This window comes from Pholis gunnellus (genome assembly GCF_910591455.1).
Source record: "Pholis gunnellus genome assembly, chromosome: 1".
NCBI lineage: Eukaryota > Metazoa > Chordata > Actinopteri > Perciformes > Pholidae > Pholis > Pholis gunnellus.
Genome location: NC_136528.1, coordinates 20,902,570 through 20,924,930, shown reverse-complemented (window position 1 = coordinate 20,924,930; position 22,361 = coordinate 20,902,570). Strand labels below are relative to the sequence as shown.

The following is a 22,361-nucleotide window of genomic DNA, read 5'->3' as shown; positions in this document are numbered from 1 at the left end:
GCATGGCAGGTACGCTAGTTTATCGCCACATCAAATCCAGTTGATGTTAAAGTCCAATAATCCTGAACGTTACAGTTCGTCTGTTACTGTTATTGGAAGCAGCGCCACCTGAAATAAATAGCTATTGACAGCTATTTATTTCACACGTTTCTCAACACGTTGACAACCGGGAGGTGACGGTGACGGCGGTGAAGTCCTCGTCGAAACACACCAACTGTCCTGTCCTGTCAGCACTGACGTCCTCCGATCCAGCGACTCCACAATTTTCACTTTGACAGAACAACTTTTCACCAAAAACCCTCGGCAAAATCTACTGATATCAAGCAATCAATGTGCCGTGTTGCTAACAGCTTTCTTCTCTAAAACTAAACATTCAAAACAAACTATCTACCCTCCGCGTTCTTTATCTATACCCCTCTCTTCTCTCTCCTCCTTGAGAAGAGATTATATTTGTAGTGATTATTTTTATAGGAAAAAATAACTAATGTTTAGGCTCTTAGTTGGCAAGTGTTATGTGAATAACCAATAAAAGTGAGACCAAGCATCTCATGGCTCTTACATAACTAACTTAATTTAACTATATGTCCTTTTTAAACTTGATTATTAAGTTGTTGTTTTTTGTCACAAATGCCTCCAAAGTCAAACAAGTAAGCATTGAGTGGAGGAAAGCTTCTTTTTATTGCAATATGCATTATCAATGTATAGCACGAATACGGGGTCCATGTACAATCCAATGGTTAGTAATTTATTTAAAATCAATCAACTTTCATTGAACAGTAATAGATAAATTGTGATCACAGTGAAAAATAATGCTCCACAAACAAGAGTGTGTAGTAATTCAACAACATTCAGGAAGATTGTATTTACTACTTCCTCGGCTGCTATTTATTAGACCAGTGTTACCAACCCTGAGAAAACCCCCAATTGGTCAAAAACCTACATAACATGACATTTTAAAAGCATTTTCTCAAGTCATTTTGTGCGTATTGTAGCCTTCATCCATTGTATGTACTATCTCAGAGTAGATAATATCTCACTAGTGTAACCATACATTTATTTCACATTTCCCACTGTTAATGTGTAACTGCCAGAAACAATGAGACAATGTCCCTCTGCTTTTCTGCCACTGACACATTAACAACAACACTCTTTAAAACTGTACATTCATGGTACACAGGTTGAACGAAGGAGAAAGTTGTGGGTCAGCAGTGGAAGGACTTTCTCTAATGTTTTGGAACATCAGTGAATATTCGCAATCCATGCATTCCTTGAATCTCCTCCTTGAGTGCCTGTGGAGGACAAAACACAACAACTAATGAATAATGTTCAACTAGTACAAGTATAAACATCTTCAAGCGTACTATGTCCACCAAAGTTAAGGGGATAATCTTAAAAAGGTCGCAAGCATGATGACAGAGAGATGTGGACCATATAGCCAAAGACAATACAAAATGGCACACATAGCTTAGTCAGTTTATACTGCTACAGGTAATATGCTGGGCATATTGTTATTCCTTACCTGATTAACTAATTGGTGTTGTTGGACGGTCCTTTTTCCTTTGAACTCATTGGACTCTATATGGATCTCATACATGGCTCCACAACCACCTAAACACAGCACAGAATCAGTGTACACAGCATGTTGTCACCACCTGGTTTCTACACAACAACAACAACAACAACAACAGGTCTACATAATAATTACGATGAGGTCTACATTTGAACATGTGGAGTGTGGTGTAACCAGTCACCTGATAGATCTGTGTTTACCTGATATATCCACAACTTTGAGCGACGCGGCTAACGGGAACTTCTCCTTCAATACGTTTGCGATGCGGGTCTCTCCGTCCGTTTGTGACGAAAACCACCTCTGCACATGACCAGACACAACAACCTGAGGAGGGCAGAAACGAGGATAACGTTTAGCAAACTGCTGTTAGCATAACAGATCGACCCTGTGCACCGCAGTGCGAGCCAGGACTGTTACAACGTGTATTTACTTTACTACTGCGATGAACCCGGAGAGCAGAGAGCATAGTGCCGGTTAAGATCCGTTTACAAGCCAACATTGTGGAAATGTTCAGTCAGTTCAATGACGGGACATATATAAAAGCCACACAGGTTGTGTTGTTCCACAAGTCATGTCCTCAGAGAGCGTCGGCTCACGTAGATGACGTCACACATCCGGGTACTTGGTGAGTTTCGCTTCCCCCCCAAAAAACGATCAAAATAAAAACAGCATATAAGCACAATAAATACATAAATTACACGTGTAATACAACCACTAAGGAGAGAAGATACAACAAATCAACGGATTGATTGATTTGATTAAAGGATTATTTTAGTTAGACAAAATGTTAATCATAGCATTTCTAATCGCAGAATGATGTGTTTGATTTTTATACTCGATAAGTCATATATCAAACTTTAAGAGAAACTCTACTTTTCAAGTCTAAAAAGTTACTGTGAATTATCTATCCCCAATGTGCACGCTGTAATTTGCTCCTGTTAATATTTGTTCTTTATGTACAATGTTTGAGCCCAGACAGATACAGAAGAGAAGACAAAATACACAAAACATTGCCTCTTCATATGCAAAGTATAAAAATTGACCAGACTATAAGCTAATAGAGCTATCTTTTTCACTGCGGACATTTTAAACTCGTCACAGCAGATAAAACACAGGCGGATAATAACATGAATGATGATCTGCTTCTATTCATGTGTCCCAGTAAGCCACGGCAGTGAGCGAGCGTACAATACCTGGACCCTGAAACTGAAGCAGCTGAAGTGAATTCAGTCATCATGATTTTATTATTTACACCTGTGCTATTCCTGCTATTACATGTCAAAATGTCTTCTGTAAAAAAAAAAAATGGCCTGACCAGAACCCTGCATAACTACATGACATGCAGTTGTAATTTTGTAATTAGTGACACCTGGCCTTTTTCTGTCTGCCATTAAAATGTCTGCTGATCTCTCCATACAGTGGAATTCATCATAGTAATAACATTTTAACCTAATATAAGTTAACCCCATATAAAAAGTAAATGCTAACACCCTTTAGTTCAACCTTACAAATCAGTCTGAACAACAGCAGAGACAGTTGAAGCCTCCAGCTCCTATTAAAGTTCAGGTTGACATTTACATGGTCGGAACAGGTCTGAATAAGAAGCTTATCTCACTCTGCAGGTTGTGGAGCCCTACATTAATCGAGGCAGAAGAGTAATCAGTGACTGTTGACAGTGGGCTTTGGTCCCTTTTCACTACAGGCCTGAGCTTTGTTTGTACACAAGAATTATGGGCGCAATACAAAGCTGGACAGCCATCAAGGAAGCGATCATGTCAGAAATCATTCTAAAGTCCTGTCTAGTGTCAGAATAACTGACGTCAATGCCCTTTAAAGACACGATGTTACCAGAGAGTCTGAACAGTGTACAGATGCAGAGATGGAAAGCACCATGTTCCCCACACTGACTTTGATGGTTCTCTTCCTCACTTGTTCTGCTCAGGAGGATGCAGAAGCTCTATCCTGCCCAGAATACCAGGAGGGTTTTGACGGCTCTTGCTACGAATTTGTGGGTCTACAGCGACCCTTCCTCAGCGCCCAGGGGTGGTGTGAGCGAGGTGGAGGACACCTAGCCTTCATCCTGAATGATGAAACACAGCAGTTCCTCCAGAAGCACCTGGACCCGGAGAAGGACTGGTGGCTCGGGCTGGCACCTGCAGCTCCAAACCTCACACTCGACTCTGCTGCCACCGAAGGTGAGAGGGCATGTGGGTGGGGAACAACTGTAGACACTGCATGACTTCTAATGGCTTGATATAGATTTGTAGTGAGTTTGCATGTTTTGGAGTCACAAGTGATGAAGATTATTCGTAAAAGCCGGTCAATTTCTCTGAAACCTATTTCAGTAACTATCATTTTAAAATTCTATGTATCTGTGATCAGTGGTTATAGCGAATAATGTCAGAAATAAAAATTATCACCGCAGCTGCTATCTCGTTGGGCAGCTTGCATGTCCATTGAATAGATCTGTCACGTGTTTGTTTACTGACATTTGTTAGAAGACACATTTGGGTATCTCCCTCAAGCAGCAGGTGTTCTGAGAGATATTCCTCATTCATTTGAACTTTTCAATAGGCTTGCTGTCGAGAGGTCTGATTTACAAATGTGTCTTTATGTCCCTCCACAGAGAATGAGTCTTAATCATTCATTCACCCTGTCACCAGCTCAATCTATTGCTTTGTTGTTTTATTATCGCTATATTGCATCTTAACAGAAAGACAAGATAAGGAAAACGACCATGTCCTAACATCTGTGGCTTAAATAGCAGAATCCAATATAGAAGTTTGATGTAAATAAATGGTGTATCTGTTTTTGTCCCTTCCCAGGTTCCCTTGCATGGCTGGAAGGCTCTCATGTCAGCTATAATAACTGGTTGAACATGCCAGATGCACAAGCAGCCTGCGGACATATCCTGAGACATTCAGGCTTCCAGTGGGAAGCAGCAGGGAACTGCAGCCAGGAACTAAACTTTATTTGCCAGTTTGGTATGTACTCGTAAATAAATTGCCAAACAGCATTTAAATTATGTTTTGTTTGCTGCCTTTATGTAATTCTTGATTATTTTTGTCAGATTCTGGAAGATCTATCGCATGTGATGGCCAAAATGCAACATTGCAATGTGGTTCTGGTCAAGTTATAGTGATAGATGACAGCTTCTATGGTCGAAAAACAATTCACTACTGCAGATCCAAACTTACAGCCTCACCCACATCCTCCCAGGAGGAGTGCAGCTGGATAGATGTGATGGATTCTTTAACAGGTATTATTATACAGGTAGTATATACATGTATAATAGATCAGGTTACTCCTCATTTACATGACAAGATATTTACTCAACTTACTAGCTGGTACTTTGAATAAAGGAACATTTTGTTTAAAGGAATATTTGTATTTACAGTAAAAGCTATGGGAACATATTTGGCTTTATTAAAGCCGCTTTAACAAAACGCCCAGATAATAAAATCACCACAAAATACATTTTAGTTTCATGCTTTGTGTCAAACACAAAAGAAATATCAGGACAGAAACATGAGCAAGATTATTTAAATTCAATAGGATGCAAATTGAACAGTGTAATGCCTTTTAAACCTTTTGGCCTCTTGATTAATTATCTTGAAAACAATCCAATCCAATTGTCATTTACTTGATTTATGTGTTGTTTCAGCCCATTGCCACAGTCTGCAGGCTTGCCAAGCTCCAGTGGATTTGAGCTCTTTTGGGGAACCATGTCCTGTCCTGGGAAGTTACCTGTCTATAGAGTACACCTGCAAACATGGTCAGATTTTACTTCTACTATTACATAGACTTTATCCCTCTGAAATAATATGCTCAATCACTATGAGTGAAATCAGGTTGGACTATAACTTTTCGCCATATTAACTACAAATACATTTATTTTTTTATTTTACTGCCTTACACGGTATGTGTAGTTCACAGCTAGTTTGGGTTTAGCCATAATAGTGGCCGATGTCGTCACCCTCCGACTAGGTTCTGTATGTCCTGCGTTCCTCTTTCAATGGCTGAACCACATTTCTTGTCCTTGAACTTTACATTGCCCACAGAGCCATGTAGCCTCTCCTGCTAAACTTGCCCGTTGACGTTTGACTGTTATGTATATAATGTAACAACAGGAGTTAACTCCAGGATGCATTATGCTAGTGATGAAATGTTCTTGCTCATTATGTTTGAACAAACCTCTCTGAAGCAACGTTTCCTCTCAGGACTCCACTTGTTGATGAGCAAGCTGGCGGCCGTCTTTGATAATGTCACCATCACTGTGAAGTGGCTCCTTAATCCTTTTCAGGGGAACCTCACATGCACACTGAATGCTGGAGATGGCCACATTATTGATCCATACAACCCAGAAGAGTGAGTAAGACTTGGCATTCAACCAGACAGTCAGGTTCTTATTCATTCACTATTTATGTAACTGTATTAAAGCTTTACTTTACCTGTATCACAGTACGGAGAGCACTATGATGCACAAATTCACCCGTCCCGGTGTTTTCATGGTTGGAGTGGAGTGCACTACCAGTGACTGGCATGTCACAGCTCAGAAACCCATAACCATTCAGGAGCCTGTTGGAGAGTTTGGTGTCATTAAGTGCTATGGCAGGAATATGTCAACAGGTGGCACTAAATGCAATGTGCTTCATGGTAGACCTGTTCAGATCCAGGCTGTGGTAGAGGCAGGTGAGTCAGTCTAATACTGTAGGGATTAAATGCTTCCAATAAATCTTTCAAAATACAGATTAATTCCATTTCTTTTTCATAAATAGGTACAAATGTTTCCTACACAATTCAGCATGAAGGCCATTTGGTTGCAAACGTGTCAGTGGAGAATGGGATCACACCCCACAACATTACACTGAGTGAAAGTGTGGTGGAGAAGCTTGGGCACGGCTGCCACAACCTGACTCTAGCCGCCTCTAATACGGTCACAGCCCACACAGTGTCCACTGATCTGAAGCTGTGTCTGCTGGAGCCCATTGAAGGCCTGCAGGCCTCGGTGATAGCAGAGGAAGGCATGTGTCCAGACTCTACTGATATCACTATTGGTGTTTCGTTGGAGCGGGGAGCCCCTGTGGAGCTGCTCTTCACTCTGACTGGAGCCAGCGACGCACTCTCCGAGAATAGAGACATGCTCAATGGCAGCTTACAAGCTTATACATTCTCCAGCCCACTTGAAGGTACTTACAGCTTAAGCTGTGCTGTAATTAAATGAAAACAATCACTCATAGTGTGTAATACATGCGTCCAATGCTGTTACAACTCTTTTGGTAAAGGGCCGTTGAAGGTGACGCTACGAGCTGTGAATGCCCACTCTGCCTCTGATGTGGACGTGGACTTAGAGAACATACTTCGAGCTTGCCAGAATCACTCAGACTTTTCACCAGATAAACATGAAAACACAGTATGTTGAAGATTAGTATCAAACAATAATGATCTGTGCATATGTTGAGGTGTTTGCTTGTTTCTGTTAAAGCACAATTAATTTGGTTTCATCTACAGACAGGTGGTGTGAGTATGGACACCTTGAAAATAACTGCTTCACCGGACACATTGGTTGACCACACTCAGAGTGTCACACTGAGTGTAACTGGAACTGAATCGTTGCCCAGCAAAGGACTCGCATTTGAATGGGAATGTAGTAAGTACCACAATGACTTGACTACTGATCATTTTAAATTTGTTTCTAACAGTTAAAATCATAATTGAAGTGATTACAGGGGGTGAACACAATTAGAAGAACACAGACAATCCAAAACAGTAACACCTTAACAACAGTGAAGCTTTAGATGCTCAGTGTTTGTAACAGTGAGAACATTTTCATAGACATTATAAGTCCTGTTTTTATTCTTAGGCCTTAGCCTTATCCTGATTTTGATAATATTCAGGATGTGAACTTCACATCAAACATGACAGACCTATTCAGTTCTCTGTAGACGAGTCTTAACAGGTTTGATATCATTTGTCTGACTATGTCTCTTTGTGTCTTTGCGGATACTCCCTGTTTGTTCTCTGGCTGTGTGGACAGACACTGCTGGATTTAATTTCCCCATATGATCACCAGTAATGTGAATGATAGGAGGACCAATAAAATGTACCCATTTTCCAACCTTCACTTTCATTTCAGCATTACTGGTGTGTCACACTTTCAGTCTCATTTCTGTGTAAATCATCCATTCATTCTTACAATGATCACACTGAACAGAAACCTGCCTAATATCTAATGTCTTCACTATTCTGGCTTCTGTTAGCACACTCCAAATAGCATATTCTGGTTTCTCAAAACCTAGATACGATAAGTGCTTGTCCAGATTTCTGCAGACAGGATATGACGTTAACATGTTACCTACAAACACAGAACATCCAAAAACCCTGATCATAACTGGGACACGCACTCACAGGTGTTGCTTCAATTTTCAATTGCGTGGTAGTTTCTGAGATTGTATCTAGTGGTGATGTTCTACTGGGTTGCATGTTCTTGTTATTTTGTCCATCCCCTGTAAATATAATGACAGTATGATTTGTGATATTTGTCTCTGTAATCTCTTTATTGTTGTAATGCTATGATGTTCTTTCCACACAGAAGGAAACTGCAAATGCAGAAACAAAACAAAGGGTGAAACTCATGTTATTGAAAAAGATTGCCTTCCAAATCCCTTTGATATTTTCAAATACACTTTAACTGTGAGGAGAACAACCTGGTTTAGGAAATGGGTTGACTTTGCTTCAGCTTCAAAGTGCATAACTGTTGCACCACAAGAATTCACAGATGTCACCATCAGGTAAATGGAGATAATTTACAATAAATGCTCAAATATGCTCAATATAATTATTCCACAGGTTTTATAAATACTGAAAATTACAATTACCTACTTGTATTCTTGTAGTTGTGATGACTGTGCTTCGATAAATGTCAACAACCATGTAAAGCTCAAACTGAGCTGTGCGACAACTTGCCCAGATGTAGTTTGGTATATTGAGGACCCCGAACCTTTGGCGGTAAGACTGGAACAGCAACTTGAATTGATTTGTAACAGTGGCGTAAGTGATTCATGTGTCAATTATTAACTGATTTTCTTTTCCCAGGATGACCTTAAAAAATGTTACTCCAAAGCAGGAAGGAGGCCACTAATTGAAAGGCAGGATGGCAACACTGAATATGTTGTACATAGCCAACGTCTGAAAGTTTCAAGGGACATATTGCACAACATCAGTGTGATTGCTTATGGTGCGTTTTCATCCCATAGTCATAATGTTCTTTTCAGCAATGTAGCTTTTTTTAGATATAGATTAAATGGGAACACCACCTAAATTAAGAGTCTGGAGTTGCTCCAATTACAAAAACTGGGTGAATGATTTTGTGGACACACAAAATGTTTCTTTTTATGCCCAAATTAGCTTTATTCTAAGATAAAATAAGATATACTTTGTTGTCCCATAGAGAAATTTGTCTTGGGCTCCAAGCCACTGCAGCACATTATACACTTGCCAGCATCACAATCCACATGCACGCATAGATCATACATACACTTATGCATAAACATGCTTAAATACACACTATCGACAATAGTTACGAATAATAAAAACAGGTGTGATCAACACAGATAATGAATAATCAAGTCACAATATATTAGACCCCAATAAAATCATATCATATAATACTACTTGTTTCTATTTAATATTTTGATGGAGGATGGAATGAATACATGTTTGTACCAATTTAGCCTGCAGATTGGCATTCTGAACCATCTGCCTAAAGGCAACACCTGGTATTCTGGGTTCAGAATATGTGTTGGGTCATTCAGAATTTTCTGTGCCTCCCTGAGCACAGATTTTTCTTTCAGGGCTGAAGATAGTGATGTTCTTTTTCCCTATGATCTTCATGGCCGCAAGCTTAGACTGTACTGTACTGACAGTTTACCATAATATATTTGTATGCCATATCGAATTACACTCTTTAAAATCATCAGAGTCTAAGCCTTCTCAAAAAATACCTCATCTGTTGTAGCCTTGGACAAAGGTTTTCAACTCGCACATGCCATGTGAGCGAGCTGTCAATTTGGACACCAAGATATTTATATGAAGAAACCTGGTTTATGGGTACATTGTGAATGCTTACTTGACTAAGGTCAACAATTGACTTTCGTTCGAAAATCATTTCCTCCTATTTTATCGAAGTGTTCACAGTTCTGTAACAGAAAATGTACCTCTTAGAAATAAAATAGGGGTAGAACGGACATTCCTCTCTTCCCGGCGAGCTGTGACAACAATTTCCGCCATCTTCCTTTGTACTAGTCAAATGACCATGGAAAACAGTTCAATGTCCCTTCTACTCCTCTTCTATTTCTATGATGTTATACCCAGAACAGTCCCCTGGGCGCTCTCAGTGTCATCTATAACCTCTATCTCAATTCATCGTCTATGGCGCAGTTCCAAGCGTTATACTTGATGACATCACAAATTTGAGTTTTAGCACTCTAGTTTGGGGATTTGGGAGGGAGTTTGTCATGTCTACTAATATTTTAATATTTATAGACCATAGGAATAACATGTATGAATTTTGAAAGTGAGCGTAGTGCTCCTTTAAAGACTAGTATAAATAGAGGTTTGGGCCCCTTTGAACCTCTTTTGAAACCTAGTGCTTTGTTCAAAACTACATATTACCTTTTTGCTTAAACTGAAATACATCATATATTAATATACATATTTTTTGAACCTCTGGCTTTGAAAGAAATTGATTGACAAAATGTATGTTTTTTCTTTTTTTACAGGCAAGAATAAGCCAGGTTTTGCCAAGTACACTTTGCCAATACCAGGTCCTGAGCCAACTGAGGCTCCCTCATGTAGCATCTCTCCACCGTCAGGAACAGTTCTCGATGCTTTTGACATCACCTGCAAATCAAGCTCTTTCTGCTCTACCGGCTGTTTGTATTGCTTCAAAACAGACACAGGTGAGAATGTGCACTGTTACCTGTGTGCAGAGTTTGACACTAGAAGTCTGTTTTAACATTAGGAGGAAGTTGCTCTTTGCTTACCTTGAATTTCAGTTTTAGACGTGGATGTTAAACCATGTTTTTGTGTCATCACAACTAGTTTAGAAGCCAATTGGTCCAGTATGAAACTTACACAAACGTGGTGTGGAAACTTTTTGTGCTACTTCAAAATGTTTGCACATAAAAAAAATGTAGATTGAGTTTGATCACAATGGCTTTTCCTCTAAAAAATAGTGCCTGTGATTAATGCCAATGCGTAGGCCGTTTAGTAACATGAATGCAGAAAAACTGTTTTATTTAATTGTCTCTTTTGTCCTGAAGGAAAACATCTGCGCTGCAGTAACGCAAATGAGGTGAAATCTGTCTTCCTGCCTCTCGGAGATAAGAACAACAATTACAGTGTGTCTGTCGTGGTGACTGTGAAAAATGAATATGAGAAAGCCAGCACTACTGTCTCCACTCAGGTTTGTCATCTATCAGTAATCCTGTATCTTGAGGAAACAAGATTTTGATTTATTGTCCCAGTGGGAGATTTGTTTTCACAGCCAGTACACAGAACCAGATCATAACAGTGCCAACGAGGCAGTTTGTTCAGGCTGTCATTGCAGATGGCAAAAGCCTCTGCTGAAGCAACTCTATATTTAAGAGCCCTATATTTCCGACCGGATGGAAGTAATGTGAAGTGTTGATCGAGGGGGGTGGTCATTGTCAAAACAGAGCATTAGAGAAACAGGTTGTCCATCTGAAAGTCTTTGAATCATTCAGAGTGACTATTTCTGTCCCTCAAGGTACTACAAAGCAGCTCAAGTACATCCGTGGATGCTCTCCAATCTGCAGTGGAGGACAGTGTGAGTCAGTTAGAGCAGCAGGGTCTTCTCTCTGGTGAGGCACTCGGACAAATATTTACTTCAGTTTCTGATATGCTGAATACAGAGGACGGCGAAGATCAGAAGGATGCAAGGACGAAGGTAAGAGAATGTGGTCGATGTTGAATCTGTAGTGATATATTGCTGTGATATTTGGTGTATTGTGGGCGAGTGGAGTGCACCATGGTGGTAATCAGCCCTTCCTCCTCTTTCAGCTCAGAAAGCAAATGCTGACCAAAATGACCACAGTTCTGCTGGACTCACCCAGCAACACAACTCAGGAAGTGCAAGTGACGGCCAGAGCTGTGGCCGGACTCACCCAGCGCCCAGACGAGCTCAGTCCCGCTGCTCAAGTACAGTACAGTAGATTAGTTTTCATCAGGAAACTTAAGAAAATGCTGTACAAACAGCACTTTGTTTTAATACATTGTAAGAGGAGACTTCGGTCTGAATTACAGTCACAAAACAACAAATGAATAAATGTACTGTTCAGGATGTAGCATTCCAAAACTTTAACTGCCATCCTCAGCCTGAACTGAGAAGAAAATTAAATGTTTAGAAAATGATATCAATAAAATGTAGATACATATTCATTAGCTCTTTGCAATTTGGACACAGATCAACTGTAATCTTTTCTGTTTCTGTGTTATATCCTCTCCAGGAAGAAGCGGGTTCCTTGTTGGTAGACCTCAGCTCCTCCCTCAACACTATCAGTGTTAATCAGGAAGATGGAGATGACGGAGAAGTTGCGCAAGCAGCTACACCAATACTTGAAGCAGCCAGTAATATTTTGAATGTTTCGTCAAATGTAAGAACAAAACTATCACTGATATTGCTAAATATCTGTTTTTTCAAACACCAAACATCATATCATATGTTTTCCTCAGAAAAAAGTCTCAGATTTTCTTCTTACTGGGATAAGCAATGTTCAAAGTGCTTTGCTGAATAATAAAAAGCTGAATGGAGACCCTGCCATCATTGATTCTGGTCACATCAGTGTGTATGTCAACAGGTAAGATGACTGACACTGGCTGGAGCTTGTACTTAAGAACAAACTAGTGTTTACTGAAATGACTAAGATAATTCTGATTCTGCTTCCTGCAGAGTTTCTCCAGGAAAGATGCAAATGCAGGATATAAATGTCCAGAAGAACAGCTCCTCCAGATTTTCCTTCCCCGCACTGCCTGCTCACATTGTCTCTCCAGAGGAGCCAGTTGATGTCAGAGTAAGTGTGTGTAGTGTGCAGTGAAGATGCTGATACAGCCAGATTGATTGTCATCATGACCTTTTTCAAGTTTGTTTAGTTGTAGTCTGCTTTTATCTGGACATTATAAGGTATGCTTTTCCTTAATGTTGAACATCCACAATACCTGGACCAGTTAAAAAACTATTTCCTCATAATATTTACATTCTTAATTAGATCAGTTACAAATCTGCCTCCTTAACATACATTTCTGCACTCTCTTGGGTCAATAAATATAATCGTAGCTCAAAACATGATTAATATCTAAAATCATTAGGTCTGTCTTCAACCTAAGACATTCTTAGTTGAGTAACACTGATACAATTTTGTCAACTAATTGACTAAGTTGATTTAAATGACTGATTGATCTGTAAAACTGAGGTTTTTCACAAAGAATCACACAAAAACATCACTTTAAATCTTGTGTTTACCAGAGATGTGCTCCTACATTTATTTGAAATAAGTCATTCAGCAGGAAAAAAGCAAACCAACAGAAGAACACTGAGCAGTAATGTCTTTGAAAAGTCTAGGTTAAGGTCATATCAGATTAGGTCTGCTTTATTTAAAGTAATCTGTGGCACAATTTGATTTTAACATATAGCAACATATGTTCCTCTCCTTCTAGATGATGAGTTTTGAGAAGAACCCATATTCTTGGAAGGAGGACAACATCACAGGAACTGTAGGATCCGTCTCTCTCACCAGAGTGAACGGCACTGTCATTTCTGTAGAGAATTTACCTGAGGAGATAGAGGTAATGTTTGCTTTAGAGATAGTTTTAGTTCATTTACTTTGGATAACATTGATGGATTGTTCTGCCTAATGTGTTTTCTGGGTTTTCAGATTCTCCTCCCAAGGCTTGATGTTGGGCAAGAGAACAGCACGGTCCTGGACCTGGCCAATTTCAGCACATTAATAATTAACGTTCCCTCGCCGGATGTAACACTGGTGCTGAAAATGGAGCCATCTGAAAACATATCCTTCATGCTATTCCTGGGATGTAAAGATTATCCAAATAATGAGAATCATGTAGCCATGACTCAGATGCCTCTAGAGAACGCCAAAGGAGGTACAATTACAACTACCAGACTTACTTTTAGAATACCTAATATGACAGAAATTCACATTTCAATTATATTCATGGTTATCATAATGACATAATTAGCCAGATCTGTGTGTGTGTGTGTAAGCCTCCGCTTGTGTGTGTGTTTGTATGAATATATATGCAATTCTAACACAGAGGGAAAATACACCTGGGTGCTGAGTCCTAAAGACAGATCAGGAGAAGTTGGAGAGCACTACCTTGTGATGAAGCCCATTGTCGAGCCGGGCGTCAAATCCATGAATGCCACTGTCACTGTCATTTCCATTGCTGCCCAGTGCAAATACTGGAATGAAACTGAGTCTTCTTGGAGTGAAGATGGGTGCAGGGTGAGTAAAAAAAAAAAGCACACACATCCACAGTGGTTGCATCATTGTATGTTTTGTGCATTACACCTTTAAAAATGAGCTGTGAAGTCTAACCGGCTGGTTTTCTTTTTTTCTTCAGGTCGGTCCGCTCACCACATCGCTGGTCACCCACTGCCTCTGTAACCACTTGACCTTCTTTGGCAGCTCCTTCTTTGTCATGCCGAACTTGGTTGATGTGTCACGCACTGCAGAACTTTTTGCTACGTTCACTACCAATCCCGTGGTGGTGTGTTTTGTGGGGGCCATCTTTGTTGCGTATCTCTTGATGGTAGTATGGGCACGCAGAAAAGACATCCAGGACTCAGCCAAGGTGATTTTCAGGACCGACTTTCACAACTTTATATTGTTGATTTGAAATGCCACACCATTTGGATCATTTCTGATTCAGATGTGTTTGCTCACTCATATATTATGAAAGCCTCAAAGTATTAATACCATGGCAGAAATAAAACATCTATATTTGAGACGTCACTGTACTATCTTAAACTGCAGCATCCATGTTCATGTCGCTAGTTGGCATGTTTATACTCCAACGATCAAATTCTGTGAGCTCATTGTATGTTTTGTGCACTTTTAAAGATATATAAAGTACCTGTAGGAAACACCTGCTCTGACCCTCTACAAAGTATTCAAGCAGTTTATAATTGAAATGCCTTTCATTGCTTCATTTATCTTATATTTGATACATAGTTGTGGGACAGTCACCTGATGTCATTGAATTTACCAACTAAGAAACGTGTCTTCACATTCTCTTGTAGGTCAAGATCACAGTGCTGGAGGATAATGACCCCTTGGCTGAGTATCATTACATGCTGAATATCAGCACAGGTCATCGGCATGGTGCATCCACCTCCTCCCAGGTGAGGGGACTCACAGAAACAAAACCTGTTTGCTGCTTCAGTTGCACATGTATGATGCTGACAACTCTGTCCATCCTGATTGACCTTGTTTTGGTTTTAGGTGACGATAACCCTGCAGGGCACAGAGGGAGAAAGTGAGCCCCACCACCTGATGGACACTGAGAAGCCAGTGTTTGAGAGGGGTGGGGCGGACATGTTCCTGCTGACCACACACTTTTCCCTTGGAGATCTGCAGAGCATCAGGCTGTGGCACGACAACTCGGGAGCACATCCTGCATGGTAAGAGGGCAACACGTTGTGATACCAAAGAGGACTAAATCATGAAGTTGAGCTTGGGTTTCTATCATTACTATCAGCACACAAGATAATTATTGAATGTTACATGCAGGTACGTCAACAAAGTAATGGTGCATGATCTGGAGAGAGGACAGAAATGGCACTTCCTGTGTAATTCCTGGCTGGCTGTCGATGTAGGAGAGTGTGCTCTTGACAAGGTCTTCCCAGTAGCCACAGAGATGGACTTGAAGAGGTTTAGGTAGGACCAGCCATGGATCTGGTAAAAACACATTACCAAGGAATCTGACTTGAGTCTGTGATTTATTATTTCTCCTGAATCCAAATTTCCTTTCTTTCGCCCAATACTTATTTCAAGTAACCTGTTCTTCATGAAGACAGCCAAGGATTTCAGGGACGGCCACATCTGGTTCTCTGTCATTAGTCGGCCTCCCTGCAGCACTTTCACACGAGTGCAGCGAGTGTCCTGCTGTTTTTCCCTGCTGCTTTGCACCATGCTGACCAGCATCATGTTTTGGGGCATCCCCACTGACCCCTCTGAGCAGACCATGGACCTGGGTAGGTAACAAAACATAAAACAAAAAATATTTCTTATGAAAGTTTTTCCTGGCAATGACCTGGGGCAAGGAAAGTATAACAGTGACAGTAGCACTGCTGAATGGATAGATGAGTATCTTAATGACCTTTATTCACATCCATTTGAACTGGATTTAAAGTAATACTTTACTTTGCAGGTCACATCGAGTTCACCTGGCAACAAGTTGTGATTGGAGTTCAAAGTTCAATCATAATGTTTCCCATCAATCTCCTTATCGTGAGTATCTTCAGAAACACTCGGCCTCGAGAGAAGGGCGCCAAAACGGACACGTCTAAACAAGGAAAGACTGGTAGAGTTTCTCCCTCGCAAACGTCTTCCCCTCAGAAAGCGCTGAAGGACATCACACCAGACACTGTGATCAAGGTGAGTTTACAGAGATCCATATCTGTAATTTGGAAGTAATAACTCCTCTGTTCTACACCTCTAAAGGGCTTGATGTGGTTTCTCCGCTAGGACATAAAGAGAATTGCTCAGTCACTCTCAAAGGCCATGAAGAGTCCGCTCCCTCACCTGGAGCTCCGGCCTGGTCAGCAGGTGGACATCAACACTCTGCTGTCTCTGGTGGAGGACATCATCAGACAGCAGAACCGTGCGGCTGGAGACTTCTACACTGACACTTCCAAGAGGGATCCCTCTATGATTCTCAGTTTACATGCAGTTAATCTAGAACAAGGTACAACATAATAGTTCATACTGCTCGGATATCATGCGTTTCACATTTTTATTGGAAAAAAGGCAAGGCAATGAATTGATATAATGACTATTTATTACAAAGGAAATATTTAAATAACATACATACAAATTGGGAATCTATCAATATCTAAAGACATATAGAGTATTTTATCTTCAGGATTTATTTTTCTTCTGTAATATTTTCCTCAGCGGACTGGCTTGATGCAGTTTATTTATGATACACAGATATAAAAATGATCAAGTATAATTATTTTATGAGATATCAATTGAAAGATTGAATTAAGGGTTAGGGCAAACTGTATCTTTTCTTTTACATACAAATCAAAGAGTTGTCTAGCAAGCTCTCCCAGCAAGTCCCCCAGACTTGATAGCCGATATGATGATGATGTGATTGGTGACATTGTCAGTGGTCTAAATTAGGCCCAACTGTTTTTTGTTTTTTAGAATGACTATGGCCTACCTGTGGTCTCATTTACATACCTAAAGACCAAATAAATAATGCAATAACCTGCAAAGTCCTGCTGGAAGAACAATCAATATGTTGACAGAATATTAAATGTAGTAATTAACCTTGACATTTGCATAATTAGTTTGACCGGCTAATCCTGATTTGTTATTTATTTTCTTATTTTTTCAGAAAACAGCATGTTGGGAAGCCCTGAGAAGACATCAGATGAAGTTCAGAAGAAGAGCAACAACAGCCGGTACCTGTACAAGCAGCTGCGTCATGTTGAGAAGGAGCTGGGTCTGTTGGGACTTTCTCGTTTTCCAAACCCAGACAGCTACAACCGAGCCCTGCAGCAAGTTCAGGGAATGAAGGGTCTTCTGGAGTTCCACCTCCACTCGTCCAGCCTGGAGGGAGACCAGCTGGACCGCAGCCCCAGTCCAGAAGAGAGCATCAACGAAGAGTCCACCAAGAAGGGCGGTCAAGGTGGGCTGCCGTGGTGGTTTGTGTTTGTCGGTTGGATACTGGTGATCGCAACCAGCGGTGTGTCAGGGTACTTCACTATGATGTATGGGCTGACGTACGGGAAAGACCGCTCCATAAGCTGGCTCATCTCCATGGTGGTCTCCTTCTTTGAGAGTCTCTTTATTACTCAACCGCTGAAGGTGAGTGACGTTACACTAAATGGTCAGAACAAACATGGATATCATTGCAAATGTTTAGAAAGCCATTCGTTAAGTGAGCTTGGGCTTAAGACGACATTCAAAATGATAAATTAATGAATACATTTTTTTTTTCATTTTGATTCAGCTATAAACATATTTTTGTTGTTTTAAAATATTTACATTTTGAGTATTTATTACCAAATATGATGTCATTCAATGAATTACTTTATAAACATTTGCAAGGCATTCTGGGTCACCTATGTACCTCCCAGTACTTCAGTACGTACTGCCTGTATTTATGATACATTGATCAGTATGAAGTGCCCTGGTATTGAAGTTCTTCTGTCACAGGTTCTTGGCTTTGCTGCTTTCTTCGCACTTGTTCTGAAGAAAGTTGACCAAGAGGAGTACGGAGAGCCTCAGATAGATGAGAGCCTGAGGAACACAGGTACGATTTTTCTATTTTTGTTGTATTGTTTTGTGTGGAAAAACAAAACATATCGGTACAACATCCCTTTCTCAGATGATCCTGATACAGTGCGGGCAGCAAGAAGAGATAGCACATGCAGTTTCTATCGGCCACCACCTCCCACTGACATCGAGAAGATAAGGAACACCATGATTAAAGAACAGAAGGTCTTCGGACTAATAAAGGAGATCCTTGGTAGGAGAACCACATTGATACAACATATGAAGCAATGTAATACGTCTTCAGATGCTGATGGGATATGTTTGTTTGTAATGCAGCCTACATGGGATTTATGTGGATGTTGCTCCTGGTGGCGTATGGTCAGAGGGACCCCAACGCTTACTTGCTGACCCAACACATTCGGCAGAGCTTCAGCAGAGGGATCTCTGACAGTATGAGTATGCAGGATATGTTCAACTGGGCAAACACAACTCTGCTGAGCAACCTGTTTGGAGAGCACCCAGGTCAGTATGTCAGGACGTTATTAACTGACGCACACCACTGATTTGCATGACTGCATGAATCACCTTTAATATTTGTAAATTAGTGTTTGTCTACATGGATAACAAAATGGAAAACACATGCTGATTATTCAGCGGTCATCATTTGGTAAATAGATATGTAGCTAATATCAGCTTTTTGTTTATTTTTGCATGGTAACCTGGTCCTTGCATTGTCAAAGTCATTGTATTTGTATATTGTTGTGTACCCTGATTTTCTTAAAGTAACTTAGATCTAGCTAAATCTAAATAAGTAAATTGGATCTGACTATAAAATATTAAGAATTGTGATGATTATAATATATTTTCCGTTCAAAAAACGGTGTAAAAATATGGAGATCGTTGTGACTAAGATTTTATACACATAAAATGATGTTATATCTGCAAAACGTTTTCCTGCTCTTTTCTTTAAATGTGTTTATTCTTGTTACCTGATAATCTGTCCCAGGATTCATCACAGATGGAAACTCCAAGCTGGTGGGTAATGCTCGCCTTCGCCAGGTGAGGGTGCATCAAAACTCCTGCCACGTGGCTCCCTCCATGCAGCAGTCTGAGCAGGATTGTCATGCTCCATACTCATGGGAGTTGGAAGACATGGGCTCCTATGGGCCAAGCTGGAGCCGCTCTGAGGGTGATAACACCTCGCTGAACCTTCAAAGCCCGTGGACGTACCAGTCCCAGCATCAACTGAGGGCCTTCCCCATCTGGGGCAGCGTGAAGCTCTACAGAGGAGGAGGGTTTGTGGTGGATTTAGGGCCAGATTTACATAATTCCAGCAGGTAGGCATGATAAAACAGATGATAAGTGAAAAGAAAAGTCTACTTATTTATTAATTGATTGATAGAATATGATTGTCAAATATTTGTAAGTTCCAGCTCCTTAAAGGTGCAGTGTGTAGGATTTTACATCATCTAACTGTGAGGTTTCAAATTGCAACCAACTGAAATTGGTTCCTTTCTTACAAGTGATTATACACTAAAGAAAACATACTTATTACTATTATATTACATTTCTGACAATAGCTCCCCCTAAATGCTATGCACTGTTACGTTACGTTTAGGGAATTACAGCTTTTCTTGATAGCTTTTCTACAAAACAATAATTAGAAAATAATTGTTAGTTGCAGCCTTATATGACAGAGCGGTGACAAAGGCATCTTTTATTGTACATTCATTGTAAATTCACATTTGTACAATACATTAATACTGCGTCTTTAGATTTAATAAAAGTGTTTTCATTGTCTTTCAACTCGTAATTAGCCCCAAATTAGTAAAGCAATGACACAATTGTGCCACACAGTTGGCCTCTGCATCAGAACTTTTATAATGACATTCATAAATCGTATCATGTCGTTCTCCTTGTAGATCCCTTCAGTACCTTTATGACAACACCTGGTTTGATGTGTACACCCAAGCAGTCTTTGTAGAATTCACTGTGTACAATGCCAACGTCAACCTCTTCTGTATCATCACTCTCATGCTGGAGACCACAGCCATAGGTAAGTAGTCCGTGTCCAGCTCTTGTGTGGGAGCTGCACAGAAACTTTAACTGTTATGAGAAGCATGTTGTCTGTCGCCTTGTGTTTCCTCCAGGAGCTTTCCAGTTCCGCAGTGAGCTTCAGAGTGTGCGTCTTTACCAGTCGACCGGAGGCCTTCACATCTTTGTCATGGCCTCTGAAGCCATTTACTTCCTCTTCATCATCTATTACATGTTTGTCCAGGTATTCATTAATTATACCTCAAATCTACAATCATCACTGCTGATAATGATTAGTCCTCACACAAACTCCTCTCCTCCTGATAGGGAAAGCTGATGAAGCAGCAGAGATGGGCTTATTTCAAGAGCAAGTTGAATCTGCTCGAGCTGGCAATTATCCTCCTCAGCTGGAGCGCGCTGTCTGTCTTCATCAAGAGGACTTTACTTGGGAATCGGGACATGGAGTACTACCAGAATAACAAAGACCAGTAAGCAATAAGAGAAACACAACCCATAAAAGTATATGTGAGAGAAATATTTGAGTTGTTTGCAAACATTTTTTACAGTATATACCGTGCAAGTGTTATAGTCTGGTGGTATATAGTATTTGTCAGACAATGCTATATAATTAGCATTGTCTGACAAATGCTTTTTGAAATGAATATGTACACAAAGAATCTGTTATTTGAATTTAATTTCAACTCAATAAATAGGAAAGCATTACTAGATCAACTATTATTTCCTCAATCTATTCAAAACCTTTTTCAATAGATTGTAAAACAAGACTCATGTTCTGTCTCCAGATACGCCAGTTTCCATGAGACAGCCAAGGCCGATGCAGTGCTGGGGTATCTGATTGCCTTCCTGGTGCTATTGGCTACAGTCAAACTGTGGCACCTGCTGAGACTGAACCCTAAGCTGCACATGATCACAGCCACGCTGCAGCGAGCCTGGACTGATATCTCAGGCTTCCTGGTGGTCATGACCATCATGTTCCTGGCCTACTCCATCGCTGTGAGCAGTTTCCCACACTTCAACATCAGCATGCTGCTGGAGTCACTGCATTTTGTTCTCATTTTATCATATTTGTTTCATTCAAAGGGTGGTTAATACAGTAACGGAGACTAACTTTCTATTTTTCAGTCTAACCTGATGTATGGGTGGAAGCTATACTCCTATCGGACTCTGCTGAATGCGGCACAGACCATGGTCAGCCTGCAGCTTGGCATTTTTAACTATGACGAGGTTAGTATGAGGCTATTATAAATGTACCACAGCAGATTATGACAGCTGAGCCTTCTTCAGTGCATGTCTTCCTCTTGATCCCTCAGGTTCTGAATTACAATCCAGTCCTTGGAGCTTTCCTCATCGGCTCCTGTATTGTGTTCATGACATTTGTGGTGCTGAATCTCTTCATCTCTGTCATTCTGGTGGCATTCAGTCAAGAGCAGATCCATCACAAGGTAACCCACTCATGCTTATTGAACACATGTTGTAGAAGAAGTGAGATCTTCCCATTACAGATAACTTAATACTCTTTGAGTTATGCACATTTCTCACTGTTCTTACAGCCGTCAGAAGAAGATGAGATTGTGAACCTGATGCTGATGAAACTCTTCAGTTTGTTTGGACTCAAATGTGAGAAACAAGCTGGCGACTGCCCAACTGAGAGGCCAGTTGGTTCATCTGCTTCAAATAATGGACCCTCAGTGGTGTCTTCTGGGAATATCCGTGATGGTTGACATGCTCTCACAGAGTCCTTCGCTTCAGTTTTTGCTTATGTTGCTTTGTGACTGAATTGCAATAAATTGTCCTTTCAAGTCTGTAAATGATTAGCATTTGTCTCTACTGCTGCAGATATGTCACTCTTGTAGGAGAAGCTCAAACAATGAGAGAGTTGTAGGAAGTAGGAACCGAGGATGATCCGAGTAGGAACCGAGGATGATCCTTATGTTACGCACTGAAGCACTGTATTTTAGGCTGCTGTATATTTTGTTAAGCAAATAAATAAAAAATATTCATGGGTACTACTGAAAAATTCTATTTGCATAAATCTGACTTCTTTCATAATGTGGCTTATTTTGAAACAGGACTAAGCTTTTGTTATCACTTCCAATGGGTAGTATAAAACATATATCACACAATTTAGCACTCACAATACTAATAATAATTAATAATTATAATCATAAAACTATAAAACGGCACAAAAA

The 22,361-nt window shown here is 40.3% G+C and overlaps 2 protein-coding genes across 2 annotated transcripts; one reads left to right on the top strand and one right to left on the bottom strand.

Annotated features, from left to right (window-relative positions):
- Nucleotides 1-665: 665 nt before the first annotated feature.
- Nucleotides 666-2,154, bottom strand: bola3 (bolA family member 3). The gene is made up of 4 exons (XM_079166253.1): nucleotides 2,001-2,154; nucleotides 1,771-1,894; nucleotides 1,520-1,608; nucleotides 666-1,289 (listed from the first exon to the last, which is right to left on the bottom strand). The coding sequence occupies exons 1-4, from the start codon at nucleotides 2,067-2,069 to the stop codon at nucleotides 1,224-1,226; spliced, it is 348 nt and encodes a 115-aa protein (XP_079022379.1). The 5' UTR covers nucleotides 2,070-2,154; the 3' UTR covers nucleotides 666-1,223.
- A 1,295-nt stretch (nucleotides 2,155-3,449) lies between these two features.
- On the top strand, nucleotides 3,450-21,913 carry LOC306697064 (polycystin-1-like protein 2; the record flags this gene model as incomplete). Its single annotated transcript, XM_079160806.1, has 41 exons — nucleotides 3,450-3,765; nucleotides 4,396-4,554; nucleotides 4,641-4,829; nucleotides 5,235-5,345; nucleotides 5,791-5,938; nucleotides 6,033-6,262; nucleotides 6,349-6,759; nucleotides 6,856-6,983; nucleotides 7,082-7,220; nucleotides 8,163-8,361; nucleotides 8,467-8,578; nucleotides 8,666-8,807; nucleotides 10,351-10,530; nucleotides 10,894-11,036; nucleotides 11,361-11,540; nucleotides 11,654-11,791; nucleotides 12,100-12,246; nucleotides 12,326-12,450; nucleotides 12,543-12,663; nucleotides 13,307-13,435; nucleotides 13,525-13,750; nucleotides 13,922-14,112; nucleotides 14,231-14,461; nucleotides 14,910-15,011; nucleotides 15,112-15,290; nucleotides 15,400-15,546; nucleotides 15,664-15,863; nucleotides 16,040-16,266; nucleotides 16,357-16,576; nucleotides 17,234-17,706; nucleotides 18,058-18,154; nucleotides 18,230-18,370; nucleotides 18,454-18,639; nucleotides 19,124-19,454; nucleotides 20,040-20,173; nucleotides 20,268-20,395; nucleotides 20,479-20,639; nucleotides 20,955-21,165; nucleotides 21,295-21,396; nucleotides 21,483-21,614; nucleotides 21,723-21,913. 41 exons carry the CDS (start codon nucleotides 3,450-3,452, stop codon nucleotides 21,891-21,893), a joined length of 7,437 nt encoding a protein of 2,478 aa, XP_079016932.1. The 3' UTR covers nucleotides 21,894-21,913.
- Between the last annotated feature and the right edge of the window lie 448 nt (nucleotides 21,914-22,361).

What these genes read in the sequence shown, in the direction of transcription:
- bola3 (XM_079166253.1), bottom strand. Translation starts at nt 2,069, where the DNA reads ATGTTGGCTTGTAAACGGATCTTAACCGGCACTATGCTCTCTGCTCTC. An exon ending in GGGTTCATCGCAGTAGTAAA is followed by an intron (nt 1,895 to 2,000) that starts GTAAATACACGT and finishes TGCCCTCCTCAG; the next exon opens with GTTGTTGTGTCTGGTCATGT. An exon ending in AACACCAATTAGTTAATCAG is followed by an intron (nt 1,290 to 1,519) that starts GTAAGGAATAAC and finishes TGTCCTCCACAG; the next exon opens with GCACTCAAGGAGGAGATTCA.